Raw genomic sequence first — 22,944 nt, forward strand, 5'->3', positions numbered from 1 at the left:
ACAGTTATCAAGTAAGAATTTACAAGATTCAGTCAATTTGCAAAACTCTAGTTATTTAGCCTTTAATAATATTGCCTAACAACAGAAACATTTAGCTGCCTGGACAGTCACGCACAGTTCTTCTGCAATGTTGGGGCATCCATCTTCAGCCTACAGGCCTAGAGTATCTGGAAGGCTTTTCAGTGAAGCGGGAAATTTGAGGGACTGTCCTGCCTTGTTTTGGCAAAGTTCATCAGTCGCTTTTCTCTGTGTCCTGCAGAATATCTGACAGACTCTTCTGTGAAACAGGAATTTTGGAGGACTGTTCTGCCTCATTTTGGCAAACTTCAGCGGTCACCGTGTGTCCTGCATGTCCAGTGCTGTGGGATGTCCTGTATGTTGTGAATATATGTTGCTATGATTGATTGATAAACAAAACAATGATTGGCCAGTAGCCAGGCAGGAAGTATAGGATAGGCGGGACAAACAGACAAGAGAGGCTGGGAGGTGGAAGCTGGGGGAGACGCCAGCCTGCCGTCCAGGGAGCATCATGTAAAGGCACGGAACACGTGGCGACATATAGATGAACAGAGATGGGCTGAGTTAAGTGTGAGAGCTAGTCAGTGGTAGGCCTGAGCTAATGGCCCAGCAGTTTAATTAATATAAGTTTCTGAGTGATTATTTTATAAGTGGTTGCAGGGCCCATGGTGCTGGGCAGGACTGGAGAAAACTCCAGCTACAGTCCAGTCTGCACAGCACACTGTCAGCAGTCAAAGGCAAGAGCAGATTATTTGCCCAGTGGCTAACCTTGCCAGAGTGAAAGCAAACTCCATAAGGAGTGTCTTTGATGCCCATCATCTCTGAAGGAAATTGGTGCTGCCAGGAGCAGATGTGTCTCATTGTCATGAAACACCTTAAGTTAACAAAACATTTTAAATGCCATATTCCATAGGTCTTTGAAGTGTTTGAAGACCACTTCTTCTAAAATATACCTATTTAACCTTGAAAACATAACTAATGTGACTACAAGTTTGATCATTATAGATTAACCACCAACCTCATTTCTTATTCATACACTGCATTTTAAATGAGCTGCATAAATAAGCACAATACCCCAACTTTTCTTTGTTTCTTACTCCATAGCTGGTTGTGTGGCTGGGTGACTGGCCCCTGGATCCTCCTCCTTCTCTGGTGACTTCCTCTTTTCTTCTAGATCTCTCATTCTAGTTATTCTGTCTGCCTGCCAGCCCTGCCTATCCTTTCTCCTGCCTCGCCATTGGCCGTTCAGCTCTTTATTAGACCATCAAGTGTTTTAGACAGGCACAGTAACAGCTTCACAGAGTTAAACAAATGAAACACAAACATGAGGTAGCTGTGGCTTGTTCTGCTTCTCTGATCTTCCAGCATTCACCACAATAACTGGCCTTAGGTTTGAGTTAATTAATAAGACCTTGTAAGATTCCTGCTACATCTGGCGCCCAACGTTCGTGGTACAAATTCACAAAAAAGCCGCTTGCCTGTGGCCTTGTGGGCCCCAGCTCAGGCCCGAGCTACCCTCGGCTGGTTGTGGTGGCACACTGGTTGGATTTATTGAAGGAGCCAGAGGCAGGAGGATCCCGAGTTTGAGGCCAGCCTGGGAGGCTTGCTAAGGAGAAGCTGTGGCCTGGCCCAAACCAAAAACAGTGGAGGCAGGACCACCGAGGTGGTGGCTTCTGCTCTGAGCTACAAGCTGCTTCTCATCATGTTGGTGACTGCGGTGATGCTGCTACCTGGGACGAAGGGTTTACTGCTGCTTGTTCCGAGAAGAATTGCCAGGACCATCGTGTTACAAGAAAGCATCGGCAAAGGTCAGTTTGGAAACGTTTGGCGAGACAAATGGTGGGGAGAAATTGCTGTGAAGATTTTCTCTTCTAGGGAAGAACATTCATGGTTCCGAGAGACAGATATTTATCAGACTGTGATTGCTCCAAACCACAGAGGAGGCACGAAAAATAAAAATAAAAAATAAAAATCTACAGGAACCATGACCACGCTTAACAGCAACTTTGAATTCTTCAAAAAGATGACAGGAGCCCACAATGACGATTCCACATGGACTATGATAAAGGCATTAAGCTGATTAACACCACCAAAAGATTGACTTTGGACTACAAACTGCTCAGAACATTTTCAAGATGGCTAGCTGAGATGATCCAGATTCATAGACAACTCGAGCAAGGACTTGAGACAAGCCCTGCACTTTCCCATTATGCAGAGATTGGACAAATGATACAACTAACTTTATCAGGACTTGACAATTAGCCCCAAAATTTTCTCTTTAGGATTCCCTAAAGATGTCTTCACCCCCAGAAAGCAGGAAGTAATTTCAAGAACACAACACCCACATTCCCAAGAAGTGGGGTGGGTGTTTTTTGGTTGTTTAGTAAGTTAGGGATATTGTCATTGTTTATGACGGTTGGTTACAAGTTGTTAATTGTTATTGGCCAGGAAGAAAGCTGAACAAGGAGATTAGATCCAGAGTTTTCGTTTAAAAAAGAAAAAGAAAAAGAAAAAAGAGAATATAGATATGAGGTAGATTATTGAATCTACTCTGAGAAAAAAGATAAAGAAATCATAGGATAAATGGGTAGATCATTGAATCTACTCTAAAAAGAAAAAGGGGAAGATATGTAAATGACAAAAGGTAGACTATTGAATCTATTATGAAAAGAAAAAAGAGAATATGGATATGATAAGATAAAAAGGTCAATTATTAAATCTACTTTTAAAAAGGAACTACTTGTTTTAAATAGGATAAGTAATGAATTTTTTGTCTGAGTTTATCAAATGCAAATGGACTGGACGTTGTTATATATTAATGGAGTTATTCGTCTGAATCTTTCAAATGTTAATGGACTAGACATCGTTAATGTAATTCTTGACTGTATATATTGTATATACTTATTGGATATAGTTTTTTTCTTGCATTAGTTATAAGCTTTTTTAAATTTTAGACAGAAAAAGGGGGGGGGGGGAATGTGGTGGTATTGTGTTCTCCAAAATATTGTGTGACCCTAATAAGCTTATCTGGGGTCAGAGAACAGGACAGCCACTAGATACAGAGGCTAGAAAATGGTGGCACTCACACCTTTAATCCTAGCCTTCTGGAGGCATGGATCTCTGTGAGTTCAAGGCCACACTGGAAATAGCCAGGCATGGTGACTCGCGCCTTTAATCCCAGGAAGTGATGGCAGAAAGCAGAAAGATATATAAGGTGTGGAGACCAGAAACTAGAAGCATTTGGCTGGTTAAGCTTTAGGCTTTTGAGCAGCAGTTCGGCTGAGATTCATTTGGATGAGGACTCAGAGCCTTCCAGTCTGAGGAAACGGGATCAGCTGAGGAACTGGCAAGGTGAGGTGGCTGTGGCTTGTTCTGCTTCTCTGATCTTCCAGCATTCACCCCAATACCTGGCCCTGGGTTGGTTTTATTAACAAGACTCTTTAAGATTCATGCTACACAAACAAGAGTAACACAGCTTAAAATAATATTCTCCAAAGACTTGTTAGCATACAGTGGACTATTATTCGGGTGTGGAAAGGAATGGAGGAGCACTGGTTCAAGCCGCTACATAGGCGAGGTGAGACACAAGGAACTGTGTACTGTGGGTGAAACATCATGAATCCAGGATGCTAAGTGAAACGGACAGACACAGGTACACTCAAGAGGACGGTTTGCCGAATGATTCCACCTACAAGAGCTGTCCAACTCGGAGATGAGCTGACGTGGCAGAAAGCAGAGTAGCGGCTAAGGGGCCCCAGGGACCAGGAAAGCCTGCAGCTCTGGATTTGCTCGGGATGCTTGGAGCTCTGAGTTTAAGTCTCCGGAAGGAAAAAGGGAAAACCCCTCAGGTTTACAGTGGTGACTGGGATCCTGGGTGGGGCGTGGGGTGGGTGGTGGGTGGTGGTGGGGAAGGTAGGGACAAAGAGCTCACGCTTAATGGGTAGACACGGTGAAAGTACCTTAGAAGCCGAGGGTTGTGAAGGGCTTGGTTCTCAATGGCACCACTGAGTTGCTCCCCCTCACGTCTTTGTCTTTCCTAGAAGGCTCCTTGAGCAGCCCAAGGTGTCCAGGTGGCGACAGCGCCCCTAGCGAGGGCGGGCTGGGAGCCATCACACACCACACGTCATCAGTGGGAGCTGGAGTGGGAGCACAGAAGAGAGGATTTAGACCGTGAGGGGTCGCTAGGATACGCAGCCAGACGCAGAGGGGCCCTTGGGATCAGCCTGGAGGCCCAGAGCCCAGCAGGCCAGCAGAGAGCCGCCAGGTGGAGCAGAACCAGCCTGTGAGGTCGCACTCCGAGGCCAGCATGCCCAGGACCAGACAGGGCAGCCGTCGAGGGTCGTCGTCGTCTCGCCGCTCCCGCACCTCCAGAGCCGAGCTGACCTTCTCTGTGAGCCTGGTGGAACACCGTCTTCGGGAGGGCGGCCATGCCCGGCGGCTGAGCGAAACGGTGCCCATCTTGCTGACTGCCATCCTGGAGTTCCTGACCCGCAGGCTGCTGGAGCTGGCAGGCAATGAGGCCCAACGCCGAGGCGCACAGAGGCTCATCACCCCGGAGCTGCTGGACGTGACTGTCTACAATAACACGCTGCTCAGCGAACTGTTCCAATTCGCCACCATCTCCCAGGTGGCCCCGGCTGGTCGCCCCCGTCGTGGGCGTCGACGTCAACGCTAGCTACTACCTGCTGCTGCTGGTGCTGCTGCTGGCTGGCTCTGGGTTGCTGACCTGCCCATCCGCCCCAATCTACCCACCGAGCATCAGTTCATCCCGCCCAAACTTTGCCACAGACAGCCCTGCGAGGCTGGTCAGCCTCGTCCCTTCCTTCTCCCTGTTGTGCTCTTATTAAAGCTTTAGTTCGAGAACCCCATAGGTTTGCTTCCCTGGCTTTTCCTTTGGCACGGGGTGGGGGTGGGGGTGGGGGCAGAGGGTGAGGTGGGCCTAGTTGGAGGAACACAGCGGGTGGGAGTGGTGCTGGGGTGCAGGTGACCTACAGGCTGGTTTCCCTAGTTTTTCCTTTGGGCATGAGGTGGGAGCGAGTGGAAGGTAGGGGAAGAAGGTCAGGGTGGCCTAGTGCGGCAACACAGTGGTGTTTGGGGTGCAGGTGTGGAAGGCAGGCGGGCAGGGATGGTGGAGGAACAGCCGCTTTGGAGGGAGACAAGGGGGACCTGGATGGGGGTACCCCCCATGCACCTCTTGGCCCTGAACCAGCCTGGGCCAGCCTGGCCAGCTGCATCAGAAAGATGGCCTTCTCATGGGAGACCACAGAGCAGAGACGACCCATGTGCAAAGGCACGCCTTTTGGCTGAGGACACAGATGTAGAACAGCGAGTGGCATGTGGGGCCTAGGGTCATGGAGGATTATGACTCATTATTAACCTTTATTAATCAGCAAGATCTGCCAGGAGGTTTGCCTGGCACTGGATGTGAGTAAGATATAACCTGCGTGCCAGTGCCTGGAATGCTCCAACATCTATGGCTTTGCCTGCCCTGGGACTGAGGTTTTGTACATGAGGCCATATCCCTAAAGCTAATCTCTACCCTACAGACTGTTATTTGCAGAATGGTCTGACACTTTGCTTGCCCTGCCTTCAATTTTTGGCTATCCAAGCCCCCTGCCCTCAGCATATTTGTTTGGCAACTGGTTTCATCCCACAGGCTATCATCTGCATATAGGGCTGATGGCCGGACAGAATCTGAAACATCGTTCCTGTGACCTGTGACTGGAGTTGGAAACCTCTCTGTATGCTCTGGGCAAGAATGCCACAGCTACCTTCCACTTCTTGCTTCAAACAGCTGCAGTTGCCAATTCATTTGCAATGTTTGGCCACCCCTCCCAAATTCAGCTGAGGCCATAACTTGGAGCAGCTCAGGCCTGTACCCATCAGTCTAAGCACTGACACCATCCCTTCTATCTGCCCAGTTCCCTGCAAACTCACCATACTCTGTCTTGCCCTCCCCTGCCACAATGGAAACTAACAACTTCCTAGGACCATTCAAGTAGAGGAGACATAGAAAAGCACAAAGAGACAACGTAAGTGGACAACTCATGAAGGCAAAAAAATTACATAAACGCATACATATTTGAAGACTCCCCCAGCTTATAAAGAGAATGAAATTCTGCCATTTGTAAGCAAATGGATGCAACTGTAGGATACTGAGAGGGAACAAAAGCCAGACGTAGAAACACAAGTACAATATATTATCTTTCATACGTGGAGAAAAAAGTAATAATTTAAAGGACCTGAAAATAGAAGAGAAGACTATTGGAAACAGGTGATTTTGGAAGATGGAATATTTGGAAGGAAGTAAAGGGTTGAAGCCTGGTGGCTTGGTATATATACAGTATGCAGATAAATACATAGGTGGTAATGAAATCGTGAAGAACATTCAAATGTAAAACTAAGGATAATTTCAAATATATAAATCAATTTTAAAAATTTACAAAAAAAAAGAGAAGAATGGTTAATAGAGACAGATGAAATAGGAATTTGGGGAAATATGGCGATCAGTCTTGGGAGATGGGTTTTCTTTTTAATAGTAAGCTACACAAAGAATATGAATAAAGGACATATTACAGTTAGACAACTTCAAATGGATTCAAAAAAAGGTTTTCAAGACTTTATAAAACAGCACAGGAAAAAAATAGTAACTTTAATTTTTAGAGTTAGATGCCTACGTGTACAATTCCACATCCAAGCTGAGTAATTAATATGAATAATAGAAGCACTATAAAAATTGCTCCTGGAAACACCCATCTAAAATTCTGAAACTGTAAATGCTTATGCAGATATTCATCGATGATAAAATGTTTGTGACCAAAGATGAGGGCAGGTGTCTTCTAACCAGGGTTGAATACAGCCTAGAAACGAGTCTTTGGGAAATGCCACAGCCCCACTGCAAGCTCACACCCAACACGTTAAGATCTGGCTCTGCTGCTGCGGGAATGCTGTCAACAGTTTAGCACATCTGGGCAGGAAAACATGAGTTGTGCTCAGTTAAGTCTGAGTGAACATGTCGGGTTGGTTTTCCTGTAAAGGCCCATTTGCAATGGAATTGGCTCTGTGACCTCCTGAATAAATGAAAGCATGCACAGAAAAATGGATCCCACCGTTATTTATTTCTTCCTGAAATAAGAAAGGTAACATTCACTTTGGGCAAGTGACAGAGAACCAAAGAAGCCAATCGTAAAATCAAATGACATTTTCTTGCAAAATGTAACTGCCACTGCTGGGGAGAATGTATCTCCCTTGCTGTCAGGGGCTGGAGGATCCACACTTAACTGTTGCTACTCACAGAACTGTTGGGGGTTCACTTAATGGTTAACAGAGTCTCAGTCATATTTCTAACAAGCGAAGTAAAGAGAAAGGAGCTGCACTGACTGCTACTAACGTCCTCTTAGCATGGCTAATGCTCCCTGTGCGTCCTCTACGTGAGCGTCAGATGGTTTCTTCAGAGTGGTCAAGGACCAGGGATTGAAGGTATGTTTCAACAACAGACACATCTTGCTCTTGCTGTTTGAAAATGGAGAATTAGGGAATTGTTATTGCATCTCTGCCCGTAGGAAGCCATCTCGAGGCTCACGGCATTACAGACACACGACTTACAGTTTCCATGATAACTCTGTCCTGCGCCTTGGAGATTTCTTTCTTCACTTCACTTTCTTCACCACCAATAAAAGCTTTGAGATGTTCACTCAAGTCCTTGGCTTTCTGAAAAAAAACAAACAAGCAAACAAACAAAACTCTGCTTGAGCACAAAGCCCTGGCTTGGCTTGACACCTCACCTCATTTAATTTCAAAAGAACCGACTCTGCATATCCAAAGGACGCTTGCTATGAATTCAAAGAACGAACAGTGGCTACTTCACACACATCTAAATAGCCACTCCAAAGAAAGCTCCAGTGCCACATTTTAAGGTGGTGCCATTGTGGGACAACAACAGCTAAGACACTTATCTCCGAAAATGGGTGGAGGATCAGTTAAAAGGTCCCACGGAGCAGACATGGAAAACGAGGCACAGGCCCACGTTGGAGACCCCCAAGGTTTCCCAGAGGAGGGAGCCATTCACTATGTCCATGGAATGTGATTTTTCAGAGGAAGACACAGTGTACGATCCCATGACCCTTCAATCTAAGAAACGCTCAAGCGGGGACTCAAACCCCTCTGATCTCTCAAAGCACACTGCAGTGGTGGACACAGAGGAGAAAGAACTGTGTCACCCTCTGTCCAGAAATTGCAAAATGCCTGTTCAGTCTCTGCCCTATTCCCAGGGCCCAGAGCACCTTGGGAACAGATGACATGCACACTAGCTGAAAACAGGTATGGAAGGGGAGCTTGCTGGGCTCGCGGCTGAAAAGGACACAAATGGTGACTTCAAGCAGTAAAAACGTAAGATTTCCTTAGAGAAGACAAGGCACAGGGAGCTTTCTGGGCAAAGAGCAGAAGCAAAGCATGGACACGGAATAGGAGCCACTTCAGGGGAAGCTGGTGCACTGGGAGGAGGGAAGACAAGATGGACAGAGGGAAGCAGGCAGCCAGTGAAGCTGTCAAGAGGCTGTGGGGGGGGGGGGGGGGGACGGAGGGGGAGGGAGAGGGGGCGTGTTGTGCAGAGGACACAGGAAGCAGAGAGAATTAAGAAGGAAGGCCTCTGGGAAATCTGGAAGGCCATGTTTCAGGACAATAGTCCCTCAGAGCCAGAGCCAAGGACTAGGAAAGGAGGGAAGCCTGAGTGGAGAGGCAGAGGGAGATCAAGAGAGTGAGGGAGTCAGAAGAGCACAGGGCAGAAGGGCAGGGACCACCTGGGAAGCCAGAGAGGCCCAGTCACAAGGCTCCCTCTGTGGTGCTGCTCACATTGAGCACTCACAGTTAGAATCAAGCCTTTCTGGTCAGTTCTTCCAACCAGTTCCCAAGCAGTATTCAGCTGCATTAGAGCTGCATGTTCCCTTTCCTTAAGCTCTTCCTAAAGGACTGGATGTATGTAGATGGCCCCCAAGGTCTTGAAAATTCATTTTTACTTTTCTGTGTGCATGGGTGTGTGCCGGAGGGTGTCCCTGTATGTGTGCTTGAGTGTGGAGACCAGAGGTCATAAAAAACACTCAAAGTGATTTCCTTCACATGTACATGTTTGCACGCATACACATGTGTGTGCTCCCATGTGCCGGCGCCTTCCTGAACCGCTCACCACATGACTTTTTGAAGCAGGGTCTCTCACTAAACACGGGGTTTCCAATTTGGCTGTACTGGTGGTCCCACAAGCCCCAGGGGTCCTTGTGTCTCTCTCTACCCTCACCACTCTGGGGTTACAGGCACCTGTTGCCATGCCTGGAGGACACATGGCTGCTGGGGATATTCACTAGGGTACTAAATGGGGTACTCATGCTTGCTCAGCAAAGACAGGCCTAGCTTCTCGATAGCATCTTGAAAACATTTAATTTACTGTGGCACACTGAGCACGTTAGTTAAGGCATCTGAATCAGATATGAGGAGAGATTATTTCATAGTGTATTTAAATGAGAGCATCCAAAAGAATTCCCATTGAAGGGCTGCTTCAACTCCTGGATATATAGAGGTCACTTAGGAACTAGAGCTTCGGCAAGGGTACGATTGCCAGCTCGCAGCTCTCAGTTCAAAGAGGGTTAATCCTCTGCCAGCTTTGTCATTCCCCACATCTCTTGGGGAGCTCTTGAAATACACGGCCACCAATACTCAAGAACAATGCTGATGTCGGAAGACTACAAAACACTCAACATGAAAGAAAATAAAATCTACCCTTGCCCATTGCTTGTTTTACCGACCTGTCCAATCCAAACGAGTCAAAGAAAACCAGAAGGATCCCCAGACTTGCCAATTTCCATCGAAATGTCACGAGAGGTCACTAATAGCTCATCACCGCGATGCAGTATGCTCCTTTCTAAGCAAATTTCCAGTCACCAGCTCCCGTGCTAGAACACTGTCCCCAACACTGTCATCAGTTTCCCAGGTTAAACAAACCTTAGCATTTCTCCTATGTGTGGGGAAAATAATCCAAAGAGAATGTGATCCCGGTTTTCAAAACTAATTACTTCTCCCACAAACTGAGAAAGGGCCAACCTGTCTTCTGCTTTTACAGACACCTGGTGTGACATAAATGGGTGTGTTCTGTTAACAAGTGCAATCCACCAGACCTTCAAAAATGTGTCACATAAATCTTTAGCGTTTTCAATCCTGGTTTCATGATCCTCTATAGCTTTCTGTAAAATCTTCATCTGCTGCTGAGCTATAAGCTGAAATAGAGGAAATCAATGACAAAATGTCAGTAAAGCTCAACATCCAACCCTGCTGCTTACAGGAACTGCTTCCCGTGATGTTTTGTGTTCTGACATTCATGAACAAGTTTGAAGACATGCCCTTCACTGCCAAAAGCAACATAACACGGTCTGACCAGTCACAGAGTGAGATAGTCTGTCAAGCCTGTGCAAAAATTCTATGAAATAATTATTCATTTTGAAATTAACACAAGACCCACCTAATCTGTGGATTCTCACCTCACCAAAATTAAGTACAAAGCATTCCTTTGTTTTCATAAAGTATTTATTTTAATACAACGAGGACACAGAATAGCTTCCAAGGAAACCCTTCTTTTCAAAAAAAAAAAAAAAAATTTTTTTTTTTTTGACCAAAGCCTTCCTCATCAATCAGTCATTCCCCAGCTTGTGACATTCCATCAACTACATTATCAACCAAATAAGAAGGGCAGGGAAGACGAACAGCAAACATGCATCAGCTCCCACGGTCAAACGTTCCATAGCAACATGCCACAAAATGAAACCACTCAATACACAAAGTCTAGAAAGGTAGGGATTCTTCACAGGTCGGCTTTTACTCCTAGGAAACTGAGGCAGGGAGGTTAATTATTTTCCTGAGCTTTCACAATGAGCAAGTGTCAGGACTATGGTTGCATCCCAAGCAATGGGGTCCAGAGAACATGCTCCTCACCACCAGACTGGAATCTGTCTCCATCTCCCTCAGATTCCAGGTTCTGCTTCCCCACCTTTGGAAGTCAGCGCCTTTGGGAGTACAGTTCTATCCTCCATCAGGATGAAAGATTCCTCAAAGACCGCACTACTCGGTGTCCATACTGACTGTTCTCACTCTGCCTCCCTGATCACTGTGTCAGAAGGCTACCTGGGACCCCCCCCCCCCCAAGCCCCACCCCATCCCGCACTACTTGGCATCCGCACTGTGTGGATCACAAAGGCTCCCCTCCCTCTGAGCATACAAGCCCATACCTTCTCCTGCACTCTCCAGGCAGTGCCTGCTCAGCCTCCCCCAGCCCCCCATGCTGGCTCCTAACCCATGACCACATCACCCCTCCACAGAAAAAGAAGCAAGCCAGAGAGGATGGCCAGTCTCTCCAGGCCACATCCACCCCCCTCCTTGTCTCCGTAGGCTCATGTCCTGTCCTGTCCCTTTCCCTCTCGACTTGATGCACTGAAGCCCTGACACTTTGGAAACAGACACAGTGGATCTAGTCCAAGCTAAGAGAGAGACACTCACAGTAAGGTGTTCTTCTTGCTCCCTTGCTCTCCCCACCTCGTCCAGCCACTTGTGATAGAGAGACTCAAACATCTGGGAGTGCATGGAGTGAAGCTCCTGCCTGTAAAACACAGTAACAATTACTGAGCATTGTCACACTGCGTGTGGGTAAGGCAATGGCGCACACACTCATCATTTTGAAACAAGAGCTAGGAGCAAAAGAGAAAGGGGACATGAATGAAATTGGCTCTTGAGAGGCAGCAATGTGACTCTCGTCCCAGAAGAATGTTGTCCTAATTTGCTGCCAGTGACGCGCCGCCATTTCACCTGTCTTCCCTCTCGAACACCTAGGATGCTGTGATGCATACATTTCCCAAGATTGCATTTCTGGCTTAAAATTAGACTCATCTTCCCTTTCCCTTATGGAGTAACCTAGAGATTCTGAGAGCCCAAGTCTGTGTTGTGAAGGCAACATACCCTTCATCCTCTGGGACTTAGATACACGAAGAGGGCACAGAACCTCCGCCCCCGACATGGGCACAACGTAGACCATAGAAGACTGGCCTTCCTTACAGGAAGTTATCTGTATTGTTATCTGACAGGGGGGAAACCGGTCTCTTGCCAGTCTTGAAGCTAATACATCTCAGCTGCGTAAAAGTGGGGGAGGGGGGGGGTCCCCGCCAGCTATGAATAGGACTAGCTCATAGAGAAAATGCAGTGCTATGTAGGTCCCATTAGCGATTCCACTCTGTGCAGGACCACAATGGCAGGCAGGAGTGACTTTGGAAGGAAGAGTAAAAGCTGTACAGGTCTCGTTGACAGAGGGTCACAACTTTACCTTGACTTCTGTTGGGTTTTGAAAACACTCTGGAGGCTTTCATTCAGGCTGCTCAAAGAGGCATTTATATCCTTTTCAAACTGCTTCCTCTTTGCCAGAAGGTACCGAGTAACGTCACCTAGTCGAGAAAGGAAATGGTATCACTTTAAATCAAATACCCAGAGGAAGAGGCGCACTTTCATCCCTGACACATCACCTACACGGTAATAGGAGTATCTACAGATCTGGTGTCCATTTTGCTCTTCGTTGTATTTTTATTTTTTAATTTTAGACCGGGTCTTGTGTAGCCCAGGCTGGTCTCAAACTTGAGAGGTAAGTGAGGACGACTTCCAGTTCCTGATTCTCCTGCCTCCACTTCCTAAGTGCTAGGAATACAGGTGTGGGGGCATCGAGCTTTGACGAGTGACCGCCACTGACAAACCATTTTCTGGACACCTCAAAAACCCAAGCAGTTCATCTGTACCAGAAAGAGCGATGCTGTCAGACATCCTTGCTTGTATGAATTGACTCTATACACTGGCTAAGAACTGACGGTGTCTCTCCAGTAATGCTGTTTTAGGGCCACCTACACCAGTGAATAAAAGCTGTCTCGGCCTGAGGGGCGTGTGGTACACTGACTTGGTTACCGTGGATGACAGAAAACAAGCTAGTGTGGCATGCATGATGTTTGCATGCTATCACACTTTTCTTCCCTGTCCACAGTGTGGCTGCCTTCAGCATTCCCTGGCAGGCTCATAAACGTGTACGGCCTAAAGGCTGTTTTCCATGCCCTCCTTTGGCAGGGCTTCCTGGAGGAGAGCAACTTCGGAAAGCCAGAAAAAAAATGACTTAATTCAGAAGGTGAAAAACAGCTGTTGAAATGCGACATGCCACTCGTGCAGTAAAGATAAAAAGCAGAGACTTATCTGCTTGCCCATCATCCCTAGTAACACTCTTCAGCAATGCAGGAAGCAGGAAACTCTCCCCACGGCCTCAGTGACAGCTACAACACCCCCCTGCTCAGAGAGGCCAGCTAAAAGTTAAACTAAAGGTGCCCCCTGAAGGATAAATGGCAATTTACTGTCTCCCCCACCCCACCCCACCCCACCCCCAAAAATCCTCTGGGCGACAGAAGTGTAACAGAGTCCTGTTGGCGGGTGACCACGTTCTCACCACATATTAAGTTGTAGGGTCAGAAAGAGGGCTCTGGGACTAGCAACATCTGCTCAAACACACCTTTGACATCCGGTATCCTCTTCTGAACAGGCTCCCTATGGAAAATGCACACAAGAATCCTTAATTGAGGACAAACATCCCAAGTTTGCTTCGAAGGAAAGGTGAGGCGCTTGGTTTTGGAGAGACTAGCGCTTATGTGAGGCAAAGTTGGATTTTCCTGTTTGGGGCCATTACTTTTATTCCTTTATTCGCGTTTTCACAGTGAACCAATGAGTTCACTGCAGAATACATACGGGCACATGGGTAAGGGTTACTTACTGGAGCATGGGTGACTCAAAGTCAGCTGTATCCCCAGGACCCCAACCTCTGGCTGGGTGTTGGATGACACATGAAAACTGCATCCCTGGCGTTCGCTCCCTGCCCAACTGCAGGCAGCTCCACGGAAGTGTCCCCTCTCCTCAAGCGGTGACTCCCGTGTTATGTTGTGGCAGTGTAGGGGATTTTATACTAAAGGTTTACTGGAACCCATCCACGGTACAGCTGCAAGGCGCCTCATAAAGGTGTACTCACCCATCTGTCGTGCACTCCAGCCATATTCCCTCTCATCCTTCCTCAGTACCCTCCTGCTAGTCCTCCTCTATCACCCAGCCAGTGTCTCTTCAACTTTCATGCCATGTGACCATATTCAACCTCCAGAGTCGGCCTCTACTCCTCAAACCTTCCCCTCTATTGGGCATTGCCTGCCTCTTCCCAGCCTCTCTTCTGAATTCGGATTATATTATTTTATGGACCTATTTATAATTTAGGATCATCAAATGAGAGAAAACAGGTGACTGTGGTCTCTTTGGTGCTGGCTTATTTCACTTAACACCAAACTCTCCGTTTGGATCCATTTTCCAGCAAAGGGCAGAAATTTCTTTGTATGCCTGCATAAAACCACACTGAAACTACCTCCTGGGACAGGCCAAAGTTCCTTTAAGACATCACCTGGCCTCTTGCACGTCTGGTCCTGAGGAACAGCTGCCCATCTCACTGGTATCAACTGCTGGATTGTTTGCTGCATTGAGAAGAAAGGAAAAAAAAAAAAAACCTTTGCGAATGAAGTGTGCTGTTCTCATCATCCTACATGGGAAACAGCTTCACTCTAGGGTTGGTTGAGCCCATGGCCAACAACAGTTTTAAAGTAGTCTTCCAGGAACTCATGCCCCCCACCCCAACACACACACACACACACACACACACACACACACACACACACACACACACACACACACACAGGTGAAATTCAGCTCGGCCGGAGTCTGGGGACAGCAGGTACATGTATTTGTACAAGCTTTTCAAGGAAATTCACTGTGACCCATGGGCTTTGTCAGAGGCACATTGGTCAGGACAATGGCTCTCCTCTGTGAGCCTTGTACCTCTGCCACGGGGTGAGAACGTCAGGTGGGGACAGAAACCCAGAATATGCTTTGAGAATCAGCTCTCAGCACCCGAATCTCCCATCTCCACCCCACCCACGCAATCCCATGCAATGACCTGGTTAGTACCAGGCCACTCCTGTGCTCCACCTGCCAAGGAGTAGTATAATGTCCCCTCCGTTAGGCCCAGCCCTATATGCCCCTTATCAGTTGTTACCGGGGGTGATTGCATCTGGGTTCTGGAAGTCATCTGATGGGAGATTCTGATCAACCCTTGGGCGCTTGGCACGTCTCTCCATGTCTTTCTGTTCCTTGCTTGACATGGCTGGGGCCTTGCTGGGCTGGGCAGGACTCCTGAAATGCTGGTGTGCACAGACAGTAAAGACACCAAGAAGCAATTTCATGACGGCAATGGAAACAGGTACCGGGACTCCACAGGCTGTGGCCATGTGTCCTGGCACTTGCTGTGCTGGAGCAAAGAGGAGGCAGGAGGATGACACCGATATCCCACCACATCCAATCACTTTCTGTTCCATTTTTCTGGTTGAATGCAGAGCTCTCCACAAGCCTGTAGCCCTCAATCTCAGCCCTTTCTGCTGATTTCTTGTCACCCACCAAGACAATCCTATTCCGAGACCCACCCCTCAGAAACCTCTTTCTCTTTTGAGGAAAGTAACACCTAGCTACTGTCTGCCCCCACAAGCAAGCATGCTTACTGATTGGCTGGAACAGCACCTATACGTGAGAAAGGCCCAGCAAGTGGGCCCAGCTGGTATACATATATGAGGGGTGTGTGTGTGTGTGTGTGTGTGTGTGTGTGTGTGTGTGTTTGTGTATGCGCACGCAAGCGCATACATGCACGGGGGTGGGGTGGGGTGTGTGGGGTGGGGAGGGGGGTGCCTGACATGCGTGGTAGGCGATACAGGCTAAGGCTGAGCACCCAGCAGGTGAATATGCATCTTCCTGTCCCTGTGTGAGGCCCCTCAGCAAGTTTACATACTTGAGGCTGGCCCAGCAGGCACACTTGCCTGTGGTGGGCCAAGTATCCATCCTTGGTTGAGGCTGCCCTGGCACAGATGAATGGATGGCCTGGGAGTATCATGCAAACTCAAGAGGTGGGGCTAGGAGGTGCTCTTGCAACAGATGGGTCCAACAGTCACATATGCCTGGCTCGGGCCCAGCAGTTGCCACCCATGAAAGGGCCCAGCGGACATCGAAAATGGTGACGCATTGTCCAGCGTTGACCAAAGAGTACACAAGGGGCAATGGGGACCCTCCATGTTCTCGCCCATCCCTCACTCTGTTTCCCACATACCTTCTAGTACCTGCAGTACCCGGGATTCTGTCTAGTCCCTTGCAGAAGGGAGGTTTGCAGAAATCACCTCAACCAGGCCCCCGACACCCTGTGATTCTGTGCCACCACCAAGCACTGTGTGGGCCTAGGCTGACTCTGATTTTGTAACCAGCAGAACCTCAGAACAGGGATCCGCTCAGATTAGGTGGCCATGCTTCTTCCCCTCAGAGGCTTGTCCCACCTCAGCAGGGTCCATTTCCCTGAATGGAATGATTTCTGATGAGGGGGAGAGCATGCAGGCCTGTGTGAGCCTGCTCCAAGGTGCTAAAGGATGAGACCCATCCAGTAATCGAGCATGTGTGGTAACCTGGGCTCGCAGTTGTACTTGACTGAGCTGGGAACTGCATGCAGTAACAGGGGCTGGAAGGGACTGGACTTCCCTCAGCAGAACACATGCTGTCCTGCCCACTCCTCCAGGGCCCTGCGATCCTGACAAATCTTTCTCAGAATCGCCCCCGCCCTCCTCCCCGTGCTTGCAGTCTGATGCAGAAGTGAGGCTCCAGACATCATCTCAAGGGTTACCCTGGGTCACAATAACTAGTCACTCACCGAAGTGAACCTGCTCCACCACCGTCCCCTGAGACCCTCCTTCTACTCGAGGGTGGTCACACCCAGTTAGTCCTCACTTCCTGAACTTAAGAATCCCTGCTTCTGGAAGAGCAGGAAAAGCATGTAGGCACGGGCCTAGCCAACCCTGTTCCATGGTGAGGTCCACCCAGAAATCATGCCTAGGGGCTCAGGGCTTGCAGTTGCACGTGCCTGAAATGGGACCTGCACTATCAAGGGTGGGAAAGGCCCAGAGCACCCCTTCTTTCCAGCATGCCTGCCTGTCTAGCTCTCTCCCCTGGACCAATCTGGAAAATACCCAAGGAGTACAAAAAGTGCCTCCTGGAAGGTCCCTACTCCCTCCCCCAGCAGGCAAAACTCCCTAGGGCCCTGGGGCCCCAACAAAGCTTTCTCAGACTGCTCAATCCAGCCTCCTCCAGTTACATTTGGAAGTGAGGCTCTGGATGTCATGGGCTATCCTGGGTCCCAATACCTCCTCACAGACCTAGGTGGACAGGATTCACGATGATCCCCAGAGACCCTCCTTACCCACGAAGGTGGGTCACACTTAGCTAGGCTTCCCAGAAAGTAAGCATCTCTGCATCTGGAAAAGCAAGCATGGCAATCGCATATGTGTGGGCCAGGGTGAGTGTGGGGGTGTGGAGGTGTGGGGGTGTGGGGGTGTGGGGGTGTGGGCGTGTGGGGATTGAGATTGCGCCTGCATGTACTGAAAGTTTCGAGAACCTGAAACTGTATGAACCAGAAACTGCCCAACTAAGGCCTAGAAAGGCCCGGAACACCCAGAACCCTCTTTTAAATGGTCCCACCTGTAGAAATATGGGCCCGGGAGAATGTCTGGAGTACTCAGAGACGGTCCCTAGACACTCCGCCAGGACACATGCTGTCCTGCCCACTCCTCTCACAGTCCCTGTGGCCCTGACAAACCTTTCCCAGACTGTCCTCCCGGGCCTCTTCCAATTCGATGGGGAATTTAGGCTCCTGAAGTCGCCTCATGGGTGACTATGGTAGGTTCCAATACCTAGTCACTCAGCTAGGAGAATATGCCTCACTGCAATCTCCCCAAACCACTCTTACCCTCGAAGGGCAGTCACAGCTAGTGAGACCTCACTTCCGGAAGCATTCCACCTCAGTGGAAAAACGTCCTCGAGGGCGGTCACAGCTAGTGAGACCTCACTTCCGGAAGCATTCCACCTCAGTGGAAAACGTTTGCGCATGTGTGAAACAGGCCGTCCCCCCTCCTGAGGCCCAACTAGCACTCACGCATGCGTGCCTTGGGTCTTGGGGTTGCGCATGCGTATCCTAGGAACCACTGTACTAAGGCTTGCGAGGCCCTGAACACCCACACCCTTCTTTCCAATAGTCCCACCTATGGGCATGTGGACCGAGAGAACATCAGAAGTACCCAAAGACCTCAGAAAGGGCCATGTGGAAGGTCCCTAGTCTTCCCCTAAGCACATGTGCTGCCTAGTCCACTCCCCTCAGTCCCTGCAACTCTCACAAAGCGTTCCCAGACTTTCCTCCTGTGGCCTAGGCCACTCGGTGTGGAATTTGGGAGCCAGACATCACCTCAGGGAATATCCTGGGTCCTAATACCTGGTCACTCACCTAGAGGAGCAGGCCTCAGCACTGCGACCCGAAACCCTGCTTCCCCTCCAGGGTGGTCAGAGCTGCTTAGTCCTCACTTGCAGAAAATAGTCGGCCTCCGTGGAAAAGCATGGGCGCATGTGTGTGCGCATGCGCCTGCCCAGTCCGTTTCCTTGGTTAGGCCCCCCCACAATCGTGCGCGGGTGGACGGGAAATTGCGCTTTAAGGCCTGAGAGAACCTGAAACACCCATACTCCTGTTTTAATTAGGCCCAACAGTGGACATGTGGACCCGGATGAATGTCTCATGTGCCCAAAGACTTCAGAAAGGGCCGTGTGGCAGGTCCCTAGTCCTTCTGCAAGCACACATGCTGTCCTGACCACTCCTTTCAGTCCCTGCTTCCTATCAAAGCTTTCCCACACAGCCCTTCCAGGCCTCCTCCACTCCACTGTGGAATTCGGGCTCCGGACGTCACCTCAGGGACCATCCTGGGTCCCAATACCTAGTCACTCACCTATAGGGACACAGCTCACCACAATCCCCGAGACCCTCTTTGTCCTCGGGGGTGTGGAGGTGGGGGGGTGGGGGGGTCTCAGGTATGCCTCACTTCCGGAAAGTGTTCTACCTCTGTGGAAACCATGTCCGTGTATGGGAGCCTGGCCAATGCTATTCCATCTTGAGGCCCACCCCGTAATAACTCATACTTGACTTGGAGCTTTCGGTTGTGCACGCATAAACTGGGAACTCACCTAGGAAGGGCTGAAAGTGCCCGGAACACCTCTGTTCCCTGTTTGCAATGCTCCCACATGTGGAAGTATGGACCTGTGCAGAATGGCGGGAGTACCCAAAGGGTACTGAAAGGGCCATGTGGAAGGTCCTTAGTCTCTGCAGGGGCACACACGCTGTCCTGCCCACTCCTTGGGGTCCCTAGCACCTTCACAAAGCTTTCCCAGGCAGCCCTTCCAGGCCTTGTCCACTCCAGGGTGGAAGTGAGGCCCATGACATCACCTCATGGGCCCTAACACCTAGCCACTTACCTACACAGACATGCTTCGTGACAGTTACCTGAGACCCTCCTTTTCCAGGGATAGTCCTCACTTCTGGAAACTAAGGGTGCTGTCCTCTCTAGAAAAATCAGCAAGTGTAGTTGGAGTTTTCCTGGTCCTGCCTGGCCCACAGTCAGGACAAATCTCTCTCTCATCCGCCAGTCCCACGGCCGCTCACACCCAACCAAGTAAACACACAGACTTACATTACTTATAAACTGTATGGCCATGTGGCTCAGGCTTCTTGCTATCTAGTTCTTATATCTTAAATTAACCCATATCTATTAATCTATACCTTGCCACATGGCTCATGGCTTACCAGTATCTTACATGTTGGTACTCATGGCGGCGGCTGGCAGCATCTTCTGACTCAGCCTTCCTGTTCCCAGAGTCAGAGTTCTCTTCTCTCTTTGTCCCACCTATACTTCCTGCCTGGCTACTGGCCAATCAGCACTTTATTTATTAACCAATCAGAACAACACATTAACAGCATAGAGAACATCCCACAGCAAGCAAGCATGCATGAGACCAGCTGAAGGTGCTCCTAAGGGATACCCATCCAGCAATCATACGAGTGTAACTTGGGGCATGTAGTTGTTCGTGCTTGACTCATGTCTGTGGTTGCACATGTGCATCGGAACCCAGTAAGCCCCTCTTGTCTAAGTATCACTCATGGCTGCTTCTCTGGAGGACCCGGGCGTCCAATGATGAGTGCAAAAGTACACAAGGGGCAGAAAAAGGAAGCCCCTAGTCCCCCGCCCACTGTACAGTCTCGTGCCCAGCCTTTTTAGGCCTGCCGTATCCAGGGCCCCCTTCCTGATTGCCTTCAGGAGCTTAGTCCCATCTAAAGAATAAGTGAGACTCTTGGCAGTCACTGTATTGTTCAGCTTGGGTTCGGACACTTCATGGTCCTACTGTCCTCCCCCAAGGACTGTGGATCTAAGATGGCCATGCTTTGCCACCATATCATCTGGGCATGCATAGAGCGTGGGGGCTCAGAACACAAGTACCATGATATCTGACCTTATGCAAGAAGCATACAACGACAGCAGTTAAATCCACCTCTCTCCTCCCCCCACCCCCGGCCCACTTGACCATTTAGGAAGGAAATTAAGAACCACTGTTAAGCACAGGAAGAATCCCAAGGCCTTGTTGCTGTGGGGATTTTCAATGCTGTATCTACTGTGGGGAGCACCCTTGCATTCATCAAAATGGAAACTGTTACATCAGCCCATCACACAATCACTCCACCCCCAGGTATGGACCAATCCCCTGAATAGAAGCATTTGAGCAAATATAGGTACACAAAGGCTCATGGCAGCCCTAGTCTCAGTGGGGAAGTCCCAAATTACCCCCTCATGATAAAGAGATACACCAAGCATGGTATATCTGCACAACAGAATACTACCCAGCCCTAAGAAGGAATGCACTGCCAATCCATGAACGTGGGAGCATTTTAAGTGAAACTGGTCAGACAAAAGGCACATTCTGTAATGATCCATGTATGTGTCATGGTCAGAGTAGGAAAAACCCTAAGAGGTGAACTTTCCAAATTGGTGTCATCTAATGTGGTGAGAAAACATCCCACTAGATGCAGGGATGGGTGCATGGACTAGTAGGCATGCCTTGAGGCAGCTTAGAGGAAAATGGTTCTCTCTCTCTCTCTCTCTCTCTCTCTCTCTCTCTCTCTCTCTCTCTCTCTCTCTGTGTGTGTGTGTGTGTGTGTGTGTGTGTGTGTGTGTGTGTGTGTGTGTGTGTGTGTGTGTGTGTGTGTGTGTGTGTGTGTGTGTGTGTGTGTGTGTGTGTGTGTGTGTGTGTGTGTTGATTGGAATGAGATATCCACCACAGCCTGGGGCTTTTGAATACTTGTTTCCTAGTACTGTTTGGGTTTGTTTGGAAGGTGTGGCACTGCTGGAGGAAATATGTCACTGTGGGTGGGCTTTGAGGTTTCCAAAGCCTCCTGTCATTTGAAGCTTGCTCTATCTCCTTGCTGCCTGAGATTCAAGATGGGTTTTTTTTTTTTTTTTTTTTTTGATGATGATGCCACCTGAATTCCTGCAGGTCCACAGTCCTCCATATTTTCTGCCAAGTGACCTAGAACACTTATTTACATCTGGAGAAACAACGTGCCTGCCTTCCAGATTCTGGCAGGTGCAAAGGTGTCCTCAGACCTGGCCTCTTCCTGATCTTATTATATTAGAAGGCAGAACAGAACCTGCCATCTCTTGTCTTGCCTTGTCCCAGACCCTCTGTGGTCAAAGCCCCTGCACCAAGGCCCCCTGCACCCTGGAATGGCAGCATCACCTTCTGTAGTATGTGTGCATGCTTTCTTTCATGCGTGCAGCTGCAGGGGGTGGTGGGGGAACTAGGTGACAGAGATGGAAGTGAACAGTCAGCCTCCTGGGTGGATTAGTACTTCCTGATTTCCACAGAGAACTGGCTAGTAGGAAAGAACGTTTTTTTTTTTTCTTCCCCCCTATGACACTGTGGTTGCCATGACAACGGGGACAAGCCATTCTTTCCTGGTTACAGATTCATTTGCGAAGGATACTCACAGAATGGAGAGGTGGAATCACTAGACAGACACGCAAAGCACATAGGTAGGTGCCTGTAGCTAGCCTGAGTGAGTGTGAGCTGAGCCTGTGAGTGTGCCGTGGGAGCGTGCTGGCCTTTTCACGGGACAGGAAAGGTTCTCACTACTACTGTTTGAAGCGAAGCCCCAAGGACTGGCTGCTCAGCCAGCCCTGTCTCTTTGTCCTCAGGTGACACCTCTTTGGTACCAGCTTTATCGTTTCAGGCCCTGAAAGCATAGATCGCCAACCTACGTAAATGGATGCCTCGTCTCTGTTTGGCGATGATTGTCACATGTGCTCTTGACAGAATGACCCTGTTCATGTGACAGCACCTTACCTGAGATAGTTGTGGCTTGTGTTGTCTTGAGGGAGAGAAGCTGGAAGGCATCTAAAGAGGAGGTAAATGGGGACGAGGACTGGCAGTTTCCTTGGAGGATTGAAGCCAAGGTCTCCAGGTCTCTTGGCCTGGAGACCTGACACAGGAAGTAAGAATTGCCTCCAAAAGACAGCCACCTCCAAGCTGGCCACTAATCACAGCTAGGCAGACTGAGGTAAAATCAGCGCGGTATGAACACCTGAGGAAGGGGCAGAGTTTGTTCCCTGGACCGGTATTAGTTTGTGTCCGGGCCTGCGTCTTTACTCTGCTCACGGTTGGGTTAAGCATCAGCTGGGTATTACAGGATGTGTAATTACAGGTTTCTCTCTGACCCACCAGCACATCATCTGGATCTCTGTGTATCTCTGTCCCTGTGTGTGAGCAATATGCTTTGTACCCTTCTTGCACCCTCTCATCAGACTGTCCCCTGTCTGTGTGTCTTACCACAGGGAGGGAAGCCATCTGGAAGCTCCCATCTGGAGAAAATGTGACTAGACGTCG

The 22,944-nt window shown here is 49.0% G+C and overlaps 2 protein-coding genes across 8 annotated transcripts; one reads left to right on the forward strand and one right to left on the reverse strand.

Moving 5' to 3' along the window:
• Nucleotides 1-46: 46 nt before the first annotated feature.
• LOC128112391 (X-linked lymphocyte-regulated protein 5C-like) lies at nucleotides 47-22,920 on the reverse strand. Of its 7 annotated transcripts, none has more exons than XR_008218986.1 (9): nucleotides 15,161-15,751; nucleotides 14,513-14,582; nucleotides 13,586-13,620; nucleotides 12,371-12,488; nucleotides 11,554-11,653; nucleotides 10,182-10,280; nucleotides 7,624-7,728; nucleotides 3,978-4,154; nucleotides 47-371 (listed from the first exon to the last, which is right to left on the reverse strand). XR_008218986.1 is itself a non-coding variant. In XM_052741442.1 (9 exons), exons 1-9 carry the CDS (start codon nucleotides 22,903-22,905, stop codon nucleotides 7,456-7,458), a joined length of 765 nt encoding a protein of 254 aa, XP_052597402.1. In that variant the 5' UTR covers nucleotides 22,906-22,920; the 3' UTR covers nucleotides 7,116-7,455. The 7 variants fall into 7 exon arrangements, 6 of the variants coding, with proteins under 6 accessions (XP_052597386.1, XP_052597402.1, XP_052597383.1 ...); XM_052741442.1 differs by lacking the exons at nucleotides 47-371; nucleotides 3,978-4,154 and adding exons at nucleotides 7,116-7,530; nucleotides 22,888-22,920 and having other exon boundaries at nucleotides 15,161-15,305; XM_052741426.1 differs by having other exon boundaries at nucleotides 47-4,154.
• LOC128112474 (histone H2A-Bbd type 2/3-like) lies at nucleotides 4,163-4,886 on the forward strand. The gene has a single exon (XM_052741478.1). It carries the CDS (start codon nucleotides 4,325-4,327, stop codon nucleotides 4,691-4,693), a length of 369 nt encoding a protein of 122 aa, XP_052597438.1. The 5' UTR covers nucleotides 4,163-4,324; the 3' UTR covers nucleotides 4,694-4,886.
• Nucleotides 22,921-22,944: the final 24 nt, after the last annotated feature.

This window comes from Peromyscus californicus, unplaced genomic scaffold (assembly GCF_007827085.1).
Source record: "Peromyscus californicus insignis strain IS unplaced genomic scaffold, ASM782708v3 Scaffold_10__1_contigs__length_136768540, whole genome shotgun sequence".
In the NCBI taxonomy this organism is placed as follows: domain Eukaryota; kingdom Metazoa; phylum Chordata; class Mammalia; order Rodentia; family Cricetidae; genus Peromyscus; species Peromyscus californicus.

What these genes read in the sequence shown, in the direction of transcription:
- LOC128112391 (XM_052741409.1), bottom strand. Translation starts at nt 15,479, where the DNA reads ATGGAACAGAAAGTGATTGGATGTGGTGGGATATCGGTGTCATCCTCC. An exon ending in CCAGACGTGCAAGAGGCCAG is followed by an intron (nt 13,621 to 14,512) that starts GTGATGTCTTAA and finishes CATTTTCCATAG; the next exon opens with GGAGCCTGTTCAGAAGAGGA. An exon ending in AGCAAGAAGAACACCTTACT is followed by an intron (nt 10,281 to 11,553) that starts GTGAGTGTCTCT and finishes CCTCTATTTCAG; the next exon opens with CTTATAGCTCAGCAGCAGAT.
- LOC128112474 (XM_052741478.1), top strand. Translation starts at nt 4,325, where the DNA reads ATGCCCAGGACCAGACAGGGCAGCCGTCGAGGGTCGTCGTCGTCTCGC.